The sequence below is a fragment of the Gopherus flavomarginatus genome, chromosome 2 (assembly GCF_025201925.1).
Source record: "Gopherus flavomarginatus isolate rGopFla2 chromosome 2, rGopFla2.mat.asm, whole genome shotgun sequence".
Taxonomy (NCBI): domain Eukaryota; kingdom Metazoa; phylum Chordata; order Testudines; family Testudinidae; genus Gopherus; species Gopherus flavomarginatus.
This window is the reverse complement of record NC_066618.1, coordinates 130,437,692-130,461,694: the sequence shown is the minus strand read 5'-3', so window position 1 is coordinate 130,461,694 and position 24,003 is coordinate 130,437,692. Positions and strand designations below refer to the sequence as shown.

The 24,003-nt window shown below is 42.4% G+C and overlaps 1 protein-coding gene across 2 annotated transcripts in view; it reads right to left on the bottom strand.

The window, feature by feature from the left end:
- ADCY2 (adenylate cyclase 2) overlaps positions 1-24,003 on the bottom strand; it is a 444,758-nt gene that overhangs the window by 15,875 nt on the left and 404,880 nt on the right. For both annotated transcript variants that reach the window (XM_050938140.1, XM_050938141.1), the window contains 3 exons: positions 16,278-16,462; positions 14,363-14,447; positions 4,315-4,473 (listed from right to left, as the gene is read on the bottom strand). In XM_050938140.1, coding sequence (XP_050794097.1) covers positions 4,315-4,473; positions 14,363-14,447; positions 16,278-16,462 — 429 coding nt within the window. The remainder of the gene's footprint in view (positions 1-4,314; positions 4,474-14,362; positions 14,448-16,277; positions 16,463-24,003) is intronic.

Below are 24,003 nucleotides of genomic sequence, written 5' to 3'. Positions count from 1 at the left end.
AATTATTCTCTAACTGCCCACGGCAGTGTTTCCTGTATCTGCCTTTGAAGCATCTGGTACTGGCCACTGTCACAGACAGGATACTGAACTAGACGGACTGTTGGTCCACTTATGGACTCCCAAGGTTATCTGCCATATAGACATCACACACAGAGCCCTCATGACCCTTGCTGTTATGAAGGAGCGTCTTTGGTCTTCCCTGTGGAAAAGGTTCATTGCCCAGAAGCAGTAGTGGTAATTGTGCAATGCAAAATGATAAGAGAGAGAGTAAGGCACTGTTGTGAGAATGTGCATAGTGGGGGTACAGACGTGCTGCTGTGACTCAGGAAGCATCAATGTGCATTACACCCTAGTACTGTTGGTTGTACACCAAGAAGAGGTCAAATAACTTAAGAGAAAGGGTTGCAAGTGGGACTGTACCACGTGTAGATATAAATATAACCTTGCCAGTGGCAAAACAGGGTTACCCCTCCTTCCCTTTCTCCCCACCCTGAAAAACGGACAAACTGGAGATGTGAACATTTACTGCACGGCATATGTTGAAGGGGCAGGTGGAGCTCAGCTACAGTGTGCACCTCTCTGACACACAGGCTAATGCTGTAGATCCTGGTGTTAATGTCTAAGGGCTTGTGTACATTTACAGCACTGCAGCAGCACCACTGTTCGTACAGCTGTAGTGCTAAGTAAAGATGCTGCCTGTGCTGATGGAAGGGCTTCTCCCCTTGGTGTAGTTAATCCACCTTCCCAAGAGGCCATAGGTGCGTCGAGGGGAGAAGCCTGCCCATCGACATAGTGCTGTGTACACTGGCAGTTGGGTCACTATAACTGCATTGCACAGGGTGTGTGGATTTTCCATGCCCCCGAATGACATAGTTATACTAACATAAGTTTGTAGTGGAGACCAGGGCTAAGACACCAATGGGTCAGGTTTACACAAAGCCAAGCTGTCAGCATGGCCCTCACAAAGGTGATGAGAGGATTTCAAACAGGACTGCCAATATAATGAAGTTATTTGGCTTGTTGATGTAATAAGGGCTTCAGCAATCAGATTTCCTTAACTTGGGAAAAGCATTTATCTGTAAAGCAAAACTCTCCAAAACATTAAGCCTAAGCTTCTGTATACTTGAAAATCTAATGCAATGGACATCAATGCTTTCCCTTTCTGTCACCCAAACACCCTGAATAGCTGTAACTAACTCAAAGGAAAGGGCAGTTTTAGTTCCAAGTAATTTTAACAAATATTAAAATAAACCATGATTTAAAGAATACATATTGTTGAATTTAAAATAAAAACAGTGAAACAAGCTTGCACTTCCGATTCTGAGGAGAAAGTTCTGGCAAAGGATTTTGCCCAGTTGCCAACATCTGCAAGGAACAAAGAAAATGAGATCACCTCTGAAAGAAGGAAGTTCCCGTGACTTGGAAGGCAGCATCTTCCAGAGGGCAAAGAGGTACTGATGCGAGATGGGAAAGGAAACAGTCTGAGAATGAATGGCTTGCATTGCCTGCCAAAATTAAACATTATGCCCCTTGCGGCAAGTTCCCTTCCCCCTCCTATTGAATCTCAATCTCTTCTGCCAGGCCCTCCTGCTCTTCCCCCATCCACAGCCCAGTTGCTGATTTGATTGGTCCTAGAGATCTTGTGAAGGATGGAGGAACAATCAGGTCCTGCTTTGCACTCTGAGGGCTGGTCCACACTGGGGGGGGGAAATCGATCTTAGATACGCAACTTCAGCTACGTGAATAACGTAGCTGAAGTCGAATATCTAAGATCGGATTATTCACCCGTCCACACCGTGCGGAATCGATGTTCGCGGCTCTCCATGTCGATTCCAGAACTCCGTTGGGGTTGATGGAGTTCCGGAATCGATATAAGCGTGCTCGGGGATCGATATATCGTGTCTAGATTAGACGCAATATATCGATCCCCGAGCAATCGATTTTAACCCGCCGATACGGCGGGTAGTCTGGACGTGGCCTGATAGGGCCATGGCACCTCCTTTCTTCCTTTCCGTCCCTCCTAATGGGGCAGACTGCTGTGCTGTCTAACCACTGTACAGGCATTGGCTGTTGAGGAAGAACAGATTACTATGGCAATTAATGGACTCTGTAGTGAGCTTGCAGGTGAGCTCATAGTAGTAAAGTGCCCACATTACCTGGGTGCTTTGCCTCTCACAGAAATTGAGAGTCACAGAGATCTTGAGCCTATATGTTAAATGGGAAACACTAGTGAAAAGTGAATCTTTCTAATCCCAACCCTGTCTCCTATCCTTCGCATTCATCCTTTGCTACCTTCCTTATCTCTCAAGTTTGGTATCTGATACAGACACAAAATCCTGGAGGTTCCAACACACAGACATTTATTACAGTTTGCTCTGAGACCACTGCATTAGCCATTCCTGGTGTGGACCACTACTGGGTCTCTTAAAGATAGATTCCCACTATCTGATCCCAGTCACTCTCCATCCACCTCCTTTTTTCCTCCTTTCTGTCCCCAATATTTTCTTCTTCCCTACCATATTTGTCTTGTTTGTCTTTCACATAAATCTCACAAATTAAATTCTAGGATAGATCCTACATTACTACTTTTGACACAAATTTGGTTTAATCATTAAATGAATTTTAGAAACAGGATCAAACTGTTTTCCACAAACATAGTCTTAAATGAAATATTTGGAACAAACAAGTGCAATGGGTTATGAACACAACAAATTTAAATTTCTGACATTTAAAATGTTCTTTAAGAAATTCTCCTTTATTTATCCAACTCTAACATACATCCTTCTGACCCCCACCACTGAAATGAGGCCATCTCAAAAGAATTTATTTTAACTCTATTCTGACTTTCTTTATATATTTTATCATCATTCCCAATTACAATGCCCTTCCCCAATGTTAAAAATACAACTAGTAGTAAGCACAGATGCAACAAATCAGAAAGTTTTAAGTGGTTTTCCATACCCTTAATGGCATTAATTCAAACAAATCTGAGGAAACAGTTGATGTTTAGAACACAGCACACATAAAGCAGTAGTATGCTAGCATTCCTAAGTGTTTCCAAAATTAATCTAGTATCTGGATCTCGTCCATTTGAGAAACGAGTTTGAAGCTAGTTGAAGAAAAAAATAACTAACAGAAGTATCACTCTAATCTTTTTTTTAAGGGAGGGCCATTAAAGCATGCCAAACCAATTTTTACTTTGCTTGATATGAGAGCTCGGAGGGCTCAGCACATCACAGTCGCTGATCATCAGCAAATTTATCTAAAGCTAATTTCAATCATAATAAGCTTGAGGGTGAGAATACAAATCTGGTTGCCTATAGTTAGGTGAGCAGATGGTGCTACCCTGTCGAGCAGCTTTGCAATAGCATATTTGAGAAAATAGATTCCTGATGGCTTGCTGTCATTAACACCTGAGCTGAGAACTGGAGCTGTGCCAACCTGGCACAAAGCCAAAGACGTCAGTGGTTCACCAGTATCTTCTGCCAATTTTTTTTCAAACTGGATGCCAGCTAATGGGTAGTAAAGAGCAGAAAAGGTTTTATATGCAGTACTTTACTATTAGGTCTTACTGCATGCTGAAATGATGGAAGAAATACTGCTCCTTCTGACCTAACCCATCAAAGACGAAACTCCACAGCTAAGTATCTATTTTGGTTTATTGTGAAATTATTACTTTGTTAAATACAGTTATTTTTGCAAGAATTTTACTCTTTACTCTATAAACACTTTCTTTCATTCTTTGTTACTGCACCTTCAGGAACATTTAGGCGCTGGTCACAGCTCTCTGAAGTCAATGGGAGTCTTTCTACTGACTTCTCATCAAGTCCTTAAGCCGAGAAAAAATGGATACTGAGGCATTTGAAGATTCTTTTCTGAATGAATGCATTCCCTCTGTCTTAATTTTTGTAACTTTTCCTTTGATAGCTAGGCATTCCTGACACCAGCAGCAAATGCAGCACTCAAATACAGCTCCATTTTGCCACTGGAGGAAAACAATTAATTTCATGGTAAATTCAGGTCCATTCAATCATCTCTTTTTTCCTTCCCTCTCCTTTTTCCTCCTTCCAAGTCTATATCTTGCTTCTTGGATGACAAAGTACTTTATCATTTAAACAATTTCCCACTTCCTATTGCAAGCTACCATGCCACAGTCTCTGGTGTAAAACAGACCTTTAAATTATCATAAAGAAAATAAAATAATTTGTAAATTTACAATCCTATCAATATGGACCTATTAAATGATTGTTTTGAATTATATGCCCAGTCTTTGTGTGTTCATCACAGAGTAGCTGATAGTTAGCAGTGGCTGACCTCGTTCTTCAGGTTCCTTGCCAAGAAGTGTTCAGCCACGTGTGCAGGAAGCACGTTCTCCAGCAGCACCCGATTCAGGCTCTCCATGGTCTCAATCTCCTCACGCTCTTTTTTGAACTTGTTCTTCCACAGGAAGTCTAACCTACAGTAATATTCATTCTGTTACAAGAGGACACAGAAGTAAAGAAACAATAGGCATCTTGTCCTGCTCGAGTACAGGTTTTAAGAGACAAAATAAGCACAGTACACCCTCCTTCAGAGGCTCCCTGTTATCAAGCTTCTCTTGTATATGCAGCCCCGTACTTCACTGAAGTTAGTCCCAGGTGCCCATTTTGACGTATGTTTTATCTCTTAACTTAGTAAGGACAAAATCTGGGAGACTGGTCTAAAACGGGAGACAAAACAACAAGAACAACTCCCACAGGGCAGAATTCCTTAAATGATAGGGAATTTACTTTTTTTACCCAACCATGCTTTTTGTGTCTTTCATTTCACAATTAAAAATTTATGAGAAAAAGAATTTCGAATTACTAAATAAGGTAACTTCTACCTTGCTTGGGATGGAGGCAAACTGGGGACTAAAACACTGGATTTCTTTTGTAACATGGGAGATAGGATGGGTGAGGTAATATCTTGTATTGGACCAACTTCTGTTGGTGAGAGAGACAAGCTTTCAAGCCACACAGAGCTCTTCTTCAGGTCTGGGAAATATACTCTGAGCACCACAGCTAAATGGAAAGTTGAACAAATTGTTTAGCATACATAATTAAGTAGCACATATTCTAACGGACTATTCAAGGTACAGTGTCTCTCTCACCAACAGAAGTTGGTCCAATACACGATATTACTTCACCCATTTCGTCTCTCTAATATCCTTGGCTCACCACGGCTACAACTACATTTTGAAACATGAGACAGTTAAGAAGAACTATCTGTATACACTACACTAATATTCATCTTCCTTGGTTCAATCAGCCTGATAAAGAGAATGTACTACAGCAAAAATCAGACAGTTGATCAGTACACAGAGACTAGCAGTGTAACATAATATTAATCTTTATTCTGAGTATGGACAAAGTTTCATAAAGCAAAAGAGTAACAAAAATGAAAATATTAAAGGGATACAGTCAAGCTGGATTTTTAAAATTAGCTATTTTAAAATCTTTTTAATTAAGCTGCACATCAAATTGTATATCCTAACATTTTTGATTTTTAAATCACTTTTAAAATATGCATATCAGAGTTTTTCTTCTCCCCTAAAGTGTATATAAAGATTTTTGGGCAGCCCTAAGAACAATACCTAAAATGACAAGGCCTATGCTGCAAACAAATTTGTTTGCCCACTAAACTAGAGATATAAGTAGTAGAGCAGATTCTTCTCAAATACCATTTATTTCTAGTAGCAGAAATGGCAGTAGCTCTTTGACAGGTTTGCTTTTGGGAGGTTTCTTTTTGTGATGCTGTCCTGTCTTAAATCCCACCATAAGAGTAGATTACAGTATATAGTATATATTTTTTCCTTTTCACCATAGCATCTTCATTCTCATTTCCCATGCTGTCCTAAGTCTCTTCACTGCTTTCTTGTGACTCTGCAATAAGCATGTATGTAGCTGAAAAATTTTATTTTATTTAGTGGCTTTCTGACTCTTGCACAATGTCATGCCATGAGAAGGAACTTTTTCTGTTATAACTAGACCCTCTGCATACTGGCATCTACCTTGATAGATATGGACAGTAGAAATTCCTAAATCTAGACAATTCACAATACTATGGAATTAAGATTGTTGTGTTGGGGTTATTGTGGGATGTTGCAAATTTGGCAATTTTTATCATAGTGACTTTAAATGTAATATAGAAATAATACCTTGGGTTTAATCCCAAAATATGTTACTCTAATGGAAAATCTGTGCAAACACCTCCAAAATGGATAACAGTGAAATTTTCAAAATCTGTACAGTAAAGACTATATGGGCCTGATTATGATCTAATTTAGACTGGTATAAGTCAACAGCAATTCCAATGTAGTCAGTGGAGTTCTACCAGATTAAAAAAGGGGTGTGAGGTATGAAAAAGACCCCTAGACATTGCACTAAAGAACAAGATTATGGAAATAATTTGATGCATTCTTCAACTGCTACTTAGTAATCTTAGTAAACTTTCACAGAAAAATGCACACAGTGCTTCTGGATAGAAGAGTGCTATCACAGTATGAACTGATGCATAGTTGTCTTGTTGAGGCTACAGTCTAAGATGTTAAAACAGTAGAATGAGGAACCCAAATATTATTACAATGATTTTATGTGGTTTCTAAAGATATGCAGATAAATGACAGTGGAGTGAAAAGGATGTCTGTGAATATAAACTCTAAAAGCAAATAGCAGAAAAAACCCATGCCTCAGTTTAACATATATAGATCAATGGATTAAATCTGGCTTTAGATACCAATGACAGGCTGGATTGTGAGAACCAAGTACTATGCACATATTTTAGTTATAAAACAAAAAGAGAAACTGTAAGATTAATTAACTTATCTACTTTGATATATCTACTGTGGGAGGAAGAATGTAGGTTGAAATTAAACTGGACACTAGAAGTATAATGTCTCTGCAACCAAAAGGAGAACACCTTTATTCATGAAAGTAAAATTGGTCTTAGCATTTCAGCAGGATCATGCTGTCCAAACTAAAGCTGGAACTACTTGGATAGTGATGCAGAACAAGCAAAGAATCTACAGCTTCTGAAGAAGCTATACATATTGCTATTGAGTGTTTTCAAATGGTAAACAAAGGAAAGCAGAGTGGGAATAGTTAAGTGTGTACAGAGGCAGTTTTTAAAGGAACAGAGAACCTGTACACAATTCACCTTTTCTAGGATTCTATTATTGACATTCTGCAGTCATCCTTACCACAAATGACAATTCCTTATTACAAAGAATCAGTTTATGAATAATCTTGTTTCAAAATTGACCTCATTATGCAAAAGGCAGCAGTCACTTTTCTAGAATACCTATTTTACTGTCCAATTAAAAGAAGTACTCTTTCAACTCCTTGTTGCAATCATATTAAGGAAGTGTCAATTTACAATAAAAAACAAACATACTTTCCTACCTAGGTGGTTCCTAATAAGGATGACAAAGGAAAAGGCCACTAAGTATGATAATGCAGAATAAGTCTATTAAAAACCTGAAATGCCACAGTGATTGCCATAAGCTAGTTAAAAGTAAACTCGAAAGCTGAAACAGAATTTTGAAGCCATGAATTCTATATATTCTATCAAATTTCAATTTTCATATGATATCAAACGTCTGTGTTGAAAAGACTGGGTCAAACTAGGTACTATGTGAACTATAGTCTTCAAAAAGTTTTCTAGTTTGTTTAAGGTTTGTATTAAATAAATCATTTATTTACTGCTTTATTACTTATCTCTTTAAATCTAAGATGCCACAGTAATATTGTGATGAGAACTTTGATTTTGTGAACAAAGATACATCATCAAAAGTAGCTGTGACTTTAACAAGAAGTATTAGAAAATACTGCTAACGTAATGTACACTAAAAATGCATCCTCTCTGGACTAGATTCATGAAGGACACCTAAAGAGGCAGTTAGTTGCCTAAGTCCAACATTTAGGTACCACAAAGACATCACTCAGCTTCTGCCTAACACCGTAGGTGCCCACGTTTCCACTGGTGGACATGCGTAAAACCAACGAACCCTGATGATGCCACACAGCTAACTAGCTGTTCAGAGCTCTCGCTCATACCTTAGTCCCCGCAGGATTCTCAGACCTGGCGTTCTCCCACCTATCTCATGTGTGTTGTACTCAGAGCATACCCAACCACACAAAAGACAGCTGGAAGCAAGAAGGTCGGGAGGAAGAATGTGTCCATCCCTAGTCCATCCAGTAACCAAGGCACTCATCTGAAACATGGGAGATCCAGTTTTGAATTCCTATTCAACCTGATTTGGAGCAGGGACGTGAACCCCATTTTCCAAACTCCCTGGTGAGTGCCCTAACTGCCAAGCTATTGGCTCAGTCTCTCTTGTTAAAGCTGTTCTACTTTGTATAAATACTGTAATTAAATATTTATTGGGGCAGGAACTTGACTCTCCCACAACCTAGGCAAATAATGTAACCACATTATTGGCTATAATGGGATGGATCTCTCCCATTTTATTGTGAGAAATGGCTGACCAGGTTTAGGAGCCTAGATCCAGGAAAGGGTTTACAACTGCCTCTCTCTGATCTGTCAGTCAAGCACCTCAAGCCCAGATCAATGAGAGCTAGGTGCCAAAGAACCTTTGTGAAGCCCCACGCCTCTCCTCAGCATTTCACTCCCAGCTAGGTTAGGTGGCTCCCCACTCAGCTTGCTGGCTTCTGGGAATCCCTTGTTAATCAGTCAGGTAACTCTCTCAGGATAATGCAGAGAAGCCTGAGCACCCTAGGGCTCTGAACTTCACTGGATGGCTGGCTGCCTAGGGGCTAGGCGTTGCAATGCCTTCATCCCCTTTGTGAAACTATCCCTCTTCCGCCATGTATTTATATTTATTAGTCAATTTTAGAAACAAAGGACCAGCTAGTCTCAGATGTTTTATTTGTATTGACTTGTTTTTAATGTTCATTTTTATTAGCATTTCCACAGTATAACCAGTGTTATATATAACAAAGTAAAAATCCTATTAAATCTTGTTATTTTTATGGAAAATGTAGAAACTAAGAGTTTCCTACTTTCACCTATTAGTCAGAGGTATCTCCTGAACGTACCCACACAGGGATTTGTGAATGTCTTGCAAACCTCACAAGAGGGGTCCCTGCAGGTACAGAATCCTCTGAATACTGAAGAGACCCAGTTTTCCTGGAACAGGGATCAGCTACTTTCTTGGCTGTGACTCTTGACTTTGTGTACAACAGAAAGGTGAGGAGAGAAAGTGTTGCCTTTATTTTTAAAGAACACAGCTCTACAGAGGGAGCTCGCTAGACGTAATAAGGTTTGATGTAGAGAAGTACTGGTAAGAGACTGACCCAAGATTAGAATCTACAGCTTACACCTAAACCACTATGCCACTGTGCATCTCAGTAAAGGCACTGGATTTCTCTGTGCCTTAGTTCAGCTAATAAGCTTTTGTGCTTTCCTAGTGTTTTTCCATGGTATATTATAAAGCAAAGCACTTTACAAATTTGGGTAAGCATGATTAGCCCAATTTTACAGTTGGTTTAACTAAATAAAGTGTATGTAAGGTAATTTTTATGTAAAGCAATATGGTCTTGAGGATAAGATATGAGTCTATTATATCAGTTATCAAGGTTTTCTTCCTAGCTCAGCCACAAAATTTCTATACAAGCCTTGGCATACCTCTCAAACTCTCTAATCCACAGTTACAATACCTGGAATATGGGGTAAATCATGTCAGTCCCCCTTGGAATGGTGGTATGAGTTCTTACTGAACGAAGATTGTGGAGTGCATAGATTTATTAAGGATTATCAGTGGAAGAGATGGAGATACAAATCAAGACCTGTGTTTATTTCCTTAAATCAGAGGTAGGCAACCTCTGGCATGCATGCTGAAGGTGGCACACAAGCTGATTTTCAGTAGCACTCACACTGCCTGAGTCCTGACCACCGGTCCAGGGGGCTCTGCATTTTAATTTAATTTTAAATGAAGCTTCTTAAACATTTAAAAAGCCTTATTTACTTCATCTTCAACAATATTTTAGTTATATATTATAGACTTTTAGAAAAAGACCTTCTAAAACATTAAAATGTATTACTGGCATGTGAAACCTTAAATTAGAGTCAGGACCGGCTCCAGGCACCAGCATTCCAAGCTGGTGCTTGGGCCGGCAATCTGCAAGGGGCAGCAGTCCCCCTTGTTTTGCCTCCAAGCAGCACGCCAAATTGCCGCCGCGGGTGGCGGGGGCAGTCCGTGTGCCCTTAGGGCGGCTGGAGCGTTTCCGCAGCGGCTTCAGCTAAACATAGAAGCTGCCGCAAAATTGCTGCCGCCGCAGAAATGCACCTGCTGCCCTAAGGGCACATGGACTGCCCCTGCTGCCCGCGGCGGCAATTCGGTGCGCTGCTTGGGGCAGTGAAAACTGTAGAGCAGGCCCTGATTAGACTGAATAAATGGAAACTCGGCACACCACTTTTGAAAGGTTGCCTACCTGTGTGGTTTAGATCAATGGAGAATTTTAATAGAAAATATAGCAGAACTCATTATCAGACCATGGAGATTCTTTTTATTTTTCAAAACCAGCCTGACAACAACTAATAGATTGCCAAGTGTTCTTTTTTCTCCATCTTCTGTACTTTTTAAATAATGACAATTTATGAAACTTCTTAACAACTCTGCTCTTGAAAAACACCTCTTGCATGACCCAATATCAAAATCTACCTCCCTTTAATATTTTGTAATGCAATGGGATTTAAGTGGGCAGAGAAAAACAATAGACACTTGGAAAAAGTGTTAAGAGGAACAATTTTTAAACATTGTAATACCAAAATACAGTATATGTAATTGATGTATAGACTATGTTCTGAAAATGTTGTAAGTGCCAATTAGGCTTAATTCTAAAAAGTTTACAAGTGTAAGGAATTATTTCTTCCCTCTTTGTTTATTTGGCTGGAGTGGGAGAATGAGTTACAAGGGGGCTCACCGTCAGCAGAGCGGGTACTCCCTCTTCGTAAGAAAACCCACACTTGCTGAGCTGGGAGAAAAATCCTCATCCTACAGCTCCAAAAGTACAGTATACAGCTAAAGTATAATTTTTTAGCTGTCAGCTCTAAGAAAAGCTAAGGCCACTTTTGGCCGTGTGTAGGTTATATGTAGCTTCGTGCTACAGTAAAAAGCTAGCTGCGACATATACCTACATAGGTCAGTGAAAGGTGTGGCTGGGGGAGCTTCTGGAACCTTTCCCTGAGGCCAGAGTCTTTATCTGTGGCGTGGAAAGGCTCTCGCGGTGGGGAGTTGGTTGAGCTTTTGCCTGCTGCTTCCCTGTTGCAGGCAAGGACTCTGGAAGTGGGCAGCTGCCAGACTCTTTCCCTGTGACAGAGGAAGGCTCCAGTACCAGGGAGCTGGCAGTGCCTTTCTTTGTTGCCAGAGACCTTATCTACAGCAGCAGAGGGCTCCAGCAGTGTGGAGCTGCTAGAGCCTTTTCTTGCTGCCAGAGCCTTTTCCTGCAGCAAAGAGAGGCTCCTGCAGCAGGGAGGCAGTGGGTCACTACATGACTGAAAATTAGGGCTGTCAATTAATCGCAGTTAACTCACACGATTAACTAAAAATAAGTAATCACAATTAAAAAAATGTATCACAATTAATCACATTGTTAAACAATAGAATACCAATCAAAATTTATGAAATATTTTTGGATGTTTTTCTACATTTTCAAACATACCAATTTCAATTACAAGACTGAATACATCACATGTTGTTCACTTTAAGGACACTTTCACTACAAATTTCACAAAATGCAAAGAAGGTACCAATGTGAAATTTCTAAAAAGATAGCTACAGCACTCGACCCAAAGTTTAAGAATCTGAAGTGCCTTTCAAAATCTGAGAGGGATGAAGTGTGAAGCATGCTGTCAGAAGTCGTAAAAGAGCAACACTCTGATGCGGAAACTACAGAACCCAAACCATACAGGGTGACCAGATGTCCTGATAAAATCGGGACTGTCCCGATATTAACCTTTTGTCCCGATAATCAGTAAGGAGGAGAACGGGAGGGAGGCGCTGACTCTATGGGTGCTCCAGCCCTGGAGTACTCCCCGGGAAAAATTAGCGAGTGCTCTGCACCCACTGGCAGCCAAGGTCCCTCCTCCTCACCTCCTTCTCCCTGCCTCAAGCACACCGTGTCCCCGCTCCTCCCCTGCCCTCCCCGTGCTTCCGCCCCCCGCTGCCTTACAGCTGTTTGTTGGCGCTTAGGACAATCCAGGAGGGAGGAGGAGGAGTCAGGGCCGGGGCAGGAACTTGGGGAAAGGGGGTGGAATGGGGGCGGGGTGAGGGCAGTGCAGGAGCAGGAAGAGGCGAGAGGGTGGGCTAGCACCCACCAGACAAAGGGGAAGTCGGCACCATAGTGGGTGAGGGGGTGAAGAGGTGAGCAGAGGTGGGGAGGGTGAAGAGGTGAGCGGCAGGCCAGTGACAGGCAGGGGATGTGAGGAGGCGAGCGGTGGGTGGGGAGGGTGAAGAGGCGAGCAGTGGGTGGGGGACTGAGGAGGGACACAGCAAGCCTGTGGTGGGCTGGGGGATGAGGAAGGGCGCGATGGTGTGGGCGGAGTGGGGAGGGGGCAGGACCTGGTCAGAGTGGGGGTGGAGCCTGGAAGGAGCAGGGGTGGGCGGTGGGCGGGGCTGATGGCACCCCAATGTGTCCCGATATTTTACTGTTGTGATCTGGTCATACTAAAACCACCAAAAAAGAAAATCAACCTTCTGCTGGTGGCACCTGACTCAGATGATGAAAATGAACATGCGTCGGCCCACTCTGCTTTGGATTATTATTGAGCAGAACCCATTATCGACATGGACACATGTCCTCTCGAATGGTGGTTGAAGCATCAAGGGACATATGAATCTTTAGCACATCTGGCATGTAAATATCTTGTGATGCTGACTACAACAGTGCTATGCAAATACCTGTTCTCACTTTCAGGTGACATTGTAAACACAAGCAGGCAGCATTATCGCCTGCAAATCTAAACAAACTTGTTTGTCTGAGCAATTGGCTGAACAAGAAGTAGGACTGAGTGGACCTGTAGGCTCCAAAGTTTTACATTGTTTTATTTCTGAGTGCAGGGGTTTTTTTTGTACCTAATTCTACATTTGTAAGTTCAACTTTAATGATAAAGAGATTGTACTACAGTACTTGTATTAGATAAATTGGAAGATACTATTTTGTTTGTTTATTAAAGTGCAAATATTTAATAAAAATAAATATAAAGTGAGCACTGTACACTTTATATTCTGCATTGTAATTTCAATATGTTTGAAAATGTAGAAAATCCAAAAATATTTAAATAAATGGTATTCTAGTGCAGATGGGAGGCATGGCTTGGGAAAGAAGAGTGTCTATAGAGTATATATTCAGGTACATACCCATATCCAACATGCGTGTCTCTACTCAATTCACCTAAATTGTGCCTCACAGTCTACAGTACTGCTTAAACCCATGGTGGAGGGGCTACCTGAGTGCATACCATAGATGCTGCTGAAAGAAGTGCGCAGTGTAGATGTAGTATTGCAACTATGGTGGGTCCAGTGTAGCGGGTGGGTTAAAATGTGTCTGATATGAGGTCCCTGTAGCCTCATGGCTGGCTTGAGTGTGGGGCCTGAGCATCACACTGCACAATGAGGTGGTATGCCTCCATTTCTTGTGTAACATATGGCTCCCTGTATCTCATCTCTCTTACCTCCTGAGCAGAGGAGAGGAATGGACTGGGGACTCCAGCTTCCAGCCTAAGGCCCTGGGCAGGCATGAGGGTAAACAGGTGTCATGGTGCCCAGTTAAAATCCCCACTGGAACAGCCCTACTATACTAGGTAGCTTGTGGAGTAGTCCCCCATTGGTTAATAGTTTTAATAAAGTTGCAGCCTCCACATTTAATCAAATTATCACACAGTTGTCTCATTTTGTCTGCATCAATGAGTAATAACTGTGAAGAAAATATGTTGTAATTAAACAACTCTAGCCAATGAATTATCAAGGTAATAACTAAATGAGAAGGTTGAAGGGGTAATACCAAGTGGTGTTTGAATAAGAGGAAGACAAAGAAATGTTAAATAAAACTCAAAATTCCAAATCAGGGCAATTTTTAAAATGATTTGTAAATTCTACCTTCACCTTACTCCTTCCTTCAGAGTAATCTAGCAATCTGGTAGCCAAAATAGTTTTCCAAGATAAAATTACAGAAGTGCTGAAATCAAAGGTTTATCATGGATGCTGGTTGAAATCTCATTAATTTTTTACATAATACCGCTCTATGTGTATATGTAAACACAGACACAAACACATATATGCATTCAAAGATAGTAAAGTAGATGGAAAGACCATGCTTCATACCTGTCTACCGAGAACTAGTAATGTCACGAAGAATATAAAGAGAGACACAGAACCCATTGTCTTCAGATCTTTCAATATTCCTGGCCTGTAAAACAGAAACACAGCTAAAATGAATTGCTCAAAAAGGAAAAAAAAATCTGAAATCTTAATACTTAATCACAGTCTTGGTTTCCTCTCCTCATTTCTGTGCTGTAAAATCCTTTGCATAACTTTTTAGTAATCAAACAAAAAACTTTAATATAAATTGCTTTATTGTTTTCTGGAATATTAAAGCTGTACTACTGCATTTATTTATATAATGGGCTCTGCTTCCTGACTGTACAATGTAAACTGGAGAATAATTTTAAATTTTATATATATATAATGCTTTTTTTTGCCTGTTAAAGGACAGTTTCTAATTGCTTTTCAATATGTTGGTTTAAGTAGACTGCAGAGAGAGTTTGTGATGGCAGTACTATATTCTGATTCCATACAGTGACTAACCACATCTCATGAGTGTGAAAAAGTTAAATGAAATCATAAGGCACCAAGAGGCTTCTCAAGCTCAGAACCACAAAAGGCAAGAACCACACTAACCACCTCCCCTGGACAGCTTATTAAAATCCTCAGATCCTTTGAGATGAGAAAATGTATGGAGAGGGAATTGGTCTACACTTCCAGAAGCTGATCTACATCACAAGCCCACTGTTGTTCTCACTGGTGGGAAAGTTTTAAGAAAAATGCTAGTGTAAACACAACCTTAGTAGCAAAGTGTGGGTAGTCAAAGGTGTATGAGAAATGTAACACATCAAATGGTTCTGCAATATATCACAGGGATGTCAACTATACACGTGTGGTCTGTATTATACTGTGTATATGAATACATCTCCTCACTCCCCCATTTTTGTGTTGCATTGTGTTTCTGTTTACCTTTGAAAATGCAAAGTGTAAGTCTCACTATTCTATTCAGATTCTTATTCCATGTATCAGAGGGGTAGCTGTGTTAGTCTGGATCTGTAAAAGCAGCAAAGAATCCTGTGGCACCTTATAGACTAACAGACGTTTTGGAGCATGAGCTTTCGTGGGTGAATGTCATGCATCTGACGAAGTGAGTATTCACCCATGAAAGCTCATGCTCCAAAACGTCTGTTAGTCTATAAGGTGCCACAGGATTCTTTGCTGCTTTCTTATTCCATGGTAATCCTAATGCCTTAAGACCTGGATCAGTGAAGGGAGTTAGAAGGAAAAGTACTGGAATTTTACTCAAAGCACTCATGGTTTTCTACCATGGCATATGCGCTGCCTACATATGCTATCTTTATAAGAATTTATTTTTTAAAAAAGATTGGGTAGAAGTAATACATTCCCTTTCTACACTGTAACAGGGAGGTTAGGGACAAAATTATCATGCCCACAGCAAAGACCCAACTAACTCAATGCAAGCTACATATTCATCCACTTAAGAAGTCATTCTCAATTACACCCATTCCTTTGCCCCCTCTCGGAGTAGTTTCTGCATACAAAAACCTCTCTATGCTCTGAGATGCATGTATTATATCGTTAACAATTTAAGACAAATGCCCTAATTCTGGGGAAAAAAGATGCTCTGTTTGCTTGCAAAAAACTACATTTTAATAGGGTTCAGGTAACAAAGAACTAATGTCTAATGTTTTTATGACAATGCAAATCAAACCATAATATAGTGCAAACATTAGATGATTTATGCAGTCTGAACAGGTTTATTTCTTTTATTCTAATACTGTTACATATACAATCAAATCATATATTTGGTACACAGGAGTCAGTTATCCTTGAATTGGGATTTGTAGATGTATATATATTTTTCCAAAAAAAATCAAGCTCTGTTCTGCTCCACTACACAAGCAATAGTATTAATTGCCCTTCCCCTAGTAGCATGCTAAAATAATCAACCTACCTTTTCATAGGTGCCCTTGCATACAGGAATTTGCTGTAATCATCCAGTGTGGTGCCATGAGTGTGCAGGAGGATGACGTTGTAGCCCACCAATGCAATCAGCATTATCACCATTTTCAACTCATAATTTATCCGCAGGAAAACAGAACAGGATATCAGCCCCAGAATGCAGCTATAGATAAAGTACTGGCACATGGAAACCAAACAAGTCAAACATTTATGATTCGACCTAGTGAATGGATATTAACTGGTGAGAAGAAAGTAATTTGTAATAAAATGCCCACATTAACTTTACAAAAAGGATTAAAAACCCATATATATTAAATATGAAAACTCTCATTACTACTAAATAATCAAACAGAGCCCTGTGGACATTATGGCCTGGAGTCACTAAACATATAACAAAGATGTCTCTGGTAAAATTATAACAAATAAATACTATTCTGACTTGGTTCAGACTCACACTAAATATCTCATTAAGAGCTCAGATCTCCTACTTTATGCCTATTCTTCATCAACTGATTTCCACTTATTTTATCCTGCACACTTCTGAGTAACAGGGAGTGTGCGTGTATGGGGCATGAGACACAATAACACTGCTCAATGGCAGGACTATGCCTGCCCTAGTGGTTACTTGTGCCCATGCAGGGCATACACTGGAATTGGAATGAAACTAACTACCATCTGCATGGTAAGGACTTGGAGGAACAAGTCCAAAATGTCTGCAGCTACTTATCCATTGTGAACCCTGTTGTGACCCCAGGCACCTCTGTATTCACACTCTACACACTACTGCAATAACATCTGTAGAAAACATACCTTATGCAGTATAATATAAAATCTAACAACATATTGGTTATTAATATAATTGTAAAATGCATCTGTTAACATTATATGTGAAGTTATGAGTTTGAGGGATCGCTCAGTGGTTTAAGCATTGGCCTGCTAAGCCCAGGACTGTGAGTTCAATCTTTGAGGGGGCCACTTAGGGATCTGGGGCAAAATCAGTACTTGGTTCTGCTAGTGAAGGCAGGAGGCTGGACTTGATTACCTTTCAGGGTACCTTCCAGCTCTATGAGATAAGTATATCTCCATGTTACTAGAACATGTTTAAGACCAGACAGTCTAGCCTAGATAAAGATGATAAACAGATCATCCTAGACTAAGGAATGTGGGTTTACCTCAATTTATATATTTGCAGTAAAGACATCAAGCTAAACCAGCAGGAATTATCCTGATTCTCAAGTTGAGAAACAGAGAATTAGCATGGCTCCTACACCTCAGAGAGACACAGGAGACAGCTGTGATGGGCTATGGCTGTGCCACTATTCAGTGTACACACTACTCATGCCTATAGGAGGGATTCTCCAGTCGGCAAAGATAATCTACCTCCACCAGAGATGGTACCTAGGTCAATGGAAGAGGAGGTTACTTACCTATGCAGTAACTGATGTTCTTTGAGCTGAGTGTCCCCGTGGGTGCTCCATTCCAGGTGTTGGTATGCCTTCGCTCAGAGATTTTGACAGCAGTACTCATACCGATAGTGCACATGCAGAGCCTGCCCCATGCATTGAGCAGGCCTTAATAATATGCATGTGTGACTGGTCTTCTCAGTTCCTTCTCTACAATGGAGGCTACTCCAACTCTGAAGTAAAGGGGAGGAGGGTGGGTAGTGGAGCACCCACAGGGACACTCATCTCAAAGAATGTCAGTTACTGCACAGGTGAGTAACCTCCTCTTCTTCGAGAGAGATGTTCCTCTGGGTGCTCCACTCCAGGTGACTTAAAAGCAGTGTATCTCAAGGAGGTAGGGACTTTGGATCTGGTAGGAATATGGTAGATAATACAGCTCTGCCCAACCACGTATCAGTCAGAGGGCCTTGAGTAATGCATAATGCTTAACAAATGCATGTTCAGACATCTAAGTGGCTGCTTTACAAATGTCAGCCAGAGGAACTTGGCATAGAAAAGCCGAAGAAGTAGCTTCAGATCTAGTGGAGTGAGTTCTGATGAAGGCTGGAGGAGTTGCATCCTTTATTTGATATCACAGTCGGATACAACTGGAGATCCAGTTGGAAAGTGTCTGGATAGAAATAGGTGTCCCTTTGGATCGCTCCATAATGAAGACAGAGTCTGGAGGAGTTCCTAAGAGATTTGATTCTATCCAAGTAAAAGGACAGAGCCCTGTGTACATCCAATGTATGCATCATGGATTCAAAGGACTTTGCATGTGGTTTGAGGAAGAAGGTTGGTAGGTGTATAGGTTCATTGATGTGAAAGGACGAATGCACTTTTGGAATAAATTTGGGGTGCAGTTGGAGGGTAACTTTGCCCTTAAAAAATATTGTGTATGGTGGGTCCGCCATGAGCACTGCTATTTTTCCTGTGTGTCTGGTGGAGGTGATTGCCACTAAAAATTCTGTTTTCATGAACAGGTATAAGAGAGAGCATGTGGCTCTAAAAATTGTTGAGACAAGCATGTTAATATTAAATGGAGGTCCCATGGAGGGGTAGGGGGTTTAATGTCCAAATATAGGGATTGGAACCCTTTGAGAAAACCCTTGGTGATTGGATGGGCAAAAACAGAGGTATTGTCGATCTGTGGTGAAAAGTAGTAATAGCACCTAAGTGGACTTTGATTGGAGCTGAAAGAAAGGCCAGACTGCTTAAGGTCTAAGAGGTAGTCAAGTATTAATGGAAGAGGTGCGGAAGTGGGAGGAGTTTGTTTGGTCGAGCACCATTGTGAGAATCACTTCCACTTTCGGAGCTAGGTGAGCCGAGTAGATTGTGTTCTGCTGTGTAAGAGAACTCTTTGAACCTGTTCTAAGCATGCTAGTTCATTTTGTGAGAATCATGTAGGAACCAAGCTTTGAGGTGAAGCACGGATAGGTTGGGGTGGAGAAATCGGCCGTGTTGCTGCAATAGGAGGTTTGGAGTGAGCGGCAATGGAATCGGTGGGCGACTTGACATTCTGGTAAGGAATAGATACCATGGTTGTCTGGGTCATGACAGGGCAATCAGAATTACCGTGGCACAACCTGTTTGTATCTTTGTCAGAACCCTGTGAAGAAGTGGTATCAGGGGAAATGCGTACATTAAGTCTTGATCCCATGAGATCATGAATGCATCTCCTAGGGAATTTTTGCCTAGTCCCGCTCTGGAGCAAAATTCAGGACATTTCTTGTTCTTCACAGTCATGAAGAGGTCCAGTGTTGGGTAGCCCCAAATGTGGAATATGTTGCGTATGGCCAACTTGTTTATCTCCCATTCATGATCCCAAGGAAATCGTCTGTTTAGTTCATCCACAGCAATATTCAGGGTCCCGGGCAGGTAGGTGGCTGATATCTGGATGTTGTGCATGAGACACCAATTCCAGAGCTTCTTAGCTTCTGTGCAAAGTGAGTGAAATTGCACACCTCTCTGTCTATTTACATAGAACATGCAGGTGATGCTGTCTGTCATTATTCAAACGTGTTGGTTCTGAATGAATGGGGGGAAATGGTGGCAGGGGTTGCGTATGGCTCAAAGTTCTAGGACATTTATATGTAGGGATGTTTTGATGGGAGACCATAGTCCCTGGGCTGTATGGTGGGACATGTGTACTCCCCATCCTGTGAGAGATGCATCGGTAGTCATTACAATGGATGGAGCATCCTGGAGAAAAGGGACTCCTGAGCAAAGTTTGGAAGGAACTGTCCACCATAGGCGGGCATCCTTGACTCTGAAGGGTATGGATAGAGGCTTGTTTAGAATGTGTACGTTCAGTCTGTAAACCATGGCCATTCGAGCTTGGAAGCACCTCATGTATAGGTGTACAAAAGTACACGAGTCCATGTGGCCTAAAAGTTGTAGGCAGTTCCGAGCAGTGACCTGAGGACTTCTGCAAAGTTTTGTGACCAGGAGTTTTATGGTGTTGAAACGGTCGAGCGGGAGATATGCTATTCCCTTCCGGGAATTGAGGTGTGCTCCTATGAACTCCAGTTGTCGAGTAGGAGATAAGGTGGATTTTTTTCTGTTTATTTGTAGGCTGAGGGACAGGAAGCATTCGGCGGTCAACTGTGTGGATCGAAGAGCTTTGTCAAATGTTCAGGCTTTGAGGAGACAGTCATAGAGGTAAGGAAATATTATAACCCCGTTTCCTGAGGTAGGCAGTGATGACAGCTAGGAGTTTGGAAAAAAACCATGGGGGGCAGTGGATAGGCTGAAGGGCAACACCATGTACTGAAAATGTGTTGAACCTAGGGTAAAACAAAGAAAATGTCTATGGGCCGGATGTATAGTCACATGAAAATAGGTGTCCTGTAGGTCGAGGGCTGAAAACCAATTGCCCTGCTCCAGCACTGGGATTATGGTGGTGAAGGTAACCATTTTGAACTTTTGCTTTTTGATGAACTTGTTGAGCCTCCTGAGGTCTAGAATCGGTCACCATCCCCATTTTGTTTTCTGTTAAAAAGTAATGTTAAAAAGTAATGTTTTTTTGGGCACGACTTCCACTGCTCCCAATTGCAGGAGATGTACTTCTTGGAGGAGCAGTTGCTCGTGAGAGGGGTCTCTGAAGAGGGACAGGGAGAGTGGATGGGTGGGACACAAGGATAGGAAAGGAACTGAATAGCCAATTGTGATGACCTCTATAGCCCACTTGTTGGTGGTAACGTTTGCCATTTATGGGAGAATGGGCATAGGCGGTATCCAAAAACAGGGGCAGGTGATGTAAGTGCTGAATTGGGAATAGTATTTTCTAAACCCTTGACCAAGGCTTCAAATTTGCTTATTTGTCAGAGGGGGTTGAGATGCTGTTGATGAATTGGGATGGCAGTGTTGGGTCTCTGGCATTGCTGTTGTTGTTATTGCTTATGTGCTCTATGAGACTGATGGGCATATGTGGGGTAGCGTGGATGTTGGTAAGGTTGGTGTCTACATTGTCTCCTTCTGGTTGTAAGGGTTTGGATTCCTAGAGACTGGAGAATTGCCCTTGAGTCCTTCATGGAATGAAGTACATCATTCGTCGTGGAGGCAAAGAGTTTGTCACCATCGAAGTGGAGATACTCAATGGCACTTTGGACTTACTGAGGAATGGAAGAGGACGAGAGCCATGAACTTCAGCGCATCACAACTACTGTGGCAGCGAATCTTGCTGCAGTACTAGCCGCATCGAGGGCAGCCTAAAGAGTGATACAGAAGATGATTTGTCCCTCAGAAACTATGGCTGTAAATTGTTGTTTCTTTTTCTCTGGAATGTCATCAATAAAGTCCATGACTTTACTATAGTTTTTGTGGTCATATTTTGCCAGAACGGCTGTATAATTAGCTATCCAGAATTGTAATGTGGAAGACGTGTATACTTTACACCTGAGCAGATCTAATCGCTTCCTGTCCTTGACAGATGGGGTGGAGCGGAGAGACTGGTGTTTGTTCTTTTGATTCTACTACCAGCAAATTTGGCACCGGATGAGTGAAAGGAATTCAGAACTTTTGGAAGGGATCTGCTCGCTTGCAGATAGGTAGGCTTGCCAGATGGCTTTGGCAGGTTCCATGAGGGCTGTATTGATAGATAATGCAATCCTGTAAGAAGGAGATGGTTGCAGGATGTGGGTTAACTCATGTTGTTGTTCAGGAACGTCTTCCAGGTTAATCATTAGCACATTTGTGACTCTTTTAAAGAAGTCCTGATATTCTGAGACATCATCCGAAGACATCAGGGGAGGAGGAAGTAATGCTTCGTCTGGTGTAACTACTGGGTCTACTGGGTTGGAGGAGGTGGACCGTGATTGGTCCTGCAGGTGTGAAGGGACTGCCTGATATCGTGACTCAGTGGCAGATTCGTCTACTGGTGGTACCGAGCAGGTCTCACCCCTGCCTTTGGTGGCATAATGAGTGTGATCCCGAGTATAAAGTGCTCATGGAGCCCAATATTGCCATTGTGGTGGGAAGGGCATGAGTGGTGCCATGCACGGGTTTATATACCATGGGCGGGATCCTGGGAGTAGGACAAGGTAGCTTTTTTATGACCCATGTTGATTGGGGTCTCTGAATGGGAGACCTGATAGGGTGAAAAGTCTCCCTGCAGCACAGATTCCTCATCACTGGAGAAGTGTGAGTTAGCAGGACAAAGCTGTCCGGACCTTGTGTGAGTGTCCGGAAAGAAGTAGGGCTGACTGCAGGATAAGCGACACCTGCGGGTCCCTTGACTGAGTAAATTGCAGTGCCGCAGCACCTGTGTGGTGAGGGCTGTGTGAGAGGAATTTGCTGTGCAGGAGGGTTCATCTGCACTGCTGTCCTGAGCCTTGTATCATTGCCGGCAAGTTCAGAGGATGACGGTGCCGGCAGAATGAGAACAGGCTGCGGAGGGCCAGGCAGGCTAATATGTGTTGGCACCGCATCCTTCGCGGTGCTGAACAGTGCTGTGTGAGAAACAGGCAGCTGGACGCCCGAGGCCTTGGCCACTGGTGTTTTGTGCTACTGCCACAGCCACAGGTGGGTTTTGCATGGCGCCAGAGGAGACCGGCATGTCAAAAGTGCTGAGTCACAGAAATGCCAGGAGGGAGGTTGTAGACCTGCCCAGCAAACTTTTAGCTCTTGGTGTATCCTTTATGGGTGAGAGAGGCTGCCATTTTTTGGAAGAGCATTTTGAGTCTCACTCTCTGTCCTTACGTGCCCTGGATTTCAGTTTGCTGCAGTAGGCACATTTTTTAGGGATGTGAGATTCCTCCAAGCATTTTATACATTTCAAGTGGCCATCTGAGATGGGAATGGCATCGTGGCAAATCTGGGGAGCCAGGCATGTCAGAAGTGGCTGCCGCTGACAGGAACAAGAAAGGTTTTTTTTTTTCTTCTTTTTTGGAGACAAGAGATAGGGCAAGTGGTATCTAACTACTACTTGGAAGTTAAGCTAACAAGTGTAACCCTTCTGCCCCTCTGAGTTGGCAGCAACAAGGGCCGGGTTCAGTATCCAGGGGTTCCGTTTCAATAACCCAATGCCAAACCAGATCGAGCCCCCACCCAGTGACCTGGGAAAATCTTACACACACCCCTAGGCGCCTCAAAGAGGCAATGCTTCCCCTCTCGCAAACACAGAGTCTCGGTGTAGCAGAAAAGGTTTAATTACATGAGATAAACAACAAACACTAAATTGGGAAAACATCTCAACTAGAGTTCATAGACCAAACCGTGAGCAAAGACCCAACCCAGGAAATTGGGCTGTGTCCTCTTTCCTGGGCTCTTGAGTCCAGCAACCCCCAAATCACCCACAGTCCCAAAAGTCCCACAATCCAAAAGTCTCTGTCCTGGGTCAGTGCAGCCCCAAAGTTCGAGAGTCTATCTGCAGAGGTCCTTCCTCCCAGCCTGGGTAGAAAGGGGCACCTTACGTGGTCTGGGGCCAACTGCCCTGCCTCTCCGTGGGTTCTGCTCCCGCCTTCTCCACGAACTGCTCCGCTTTACCAGCCGCTCCACTCTGCTCCTCCAGCCGTCCTCACAAACTGCTCCGCTCCACCAGCTGCTCTGCTCCACCAGCTGTCCTGTAAGCTGCTCCAGTTGTCCCTGCAAACTGCTCGGCTCCGCTCGCTCTGTGGGCCGCTCCACCCGTCCCACAGCTACTCCGCTCTGCCAGCCGCTCTGCTCCACCAGCTGTCCGTGATCCGCTCCAGCCATCCCCACAAACTGCTCCACTCCGCCAGCTGCTCTGTTCCACAGTATAGCTTCAGGCTCCCCCACTAGTTAGCACAGTACTCA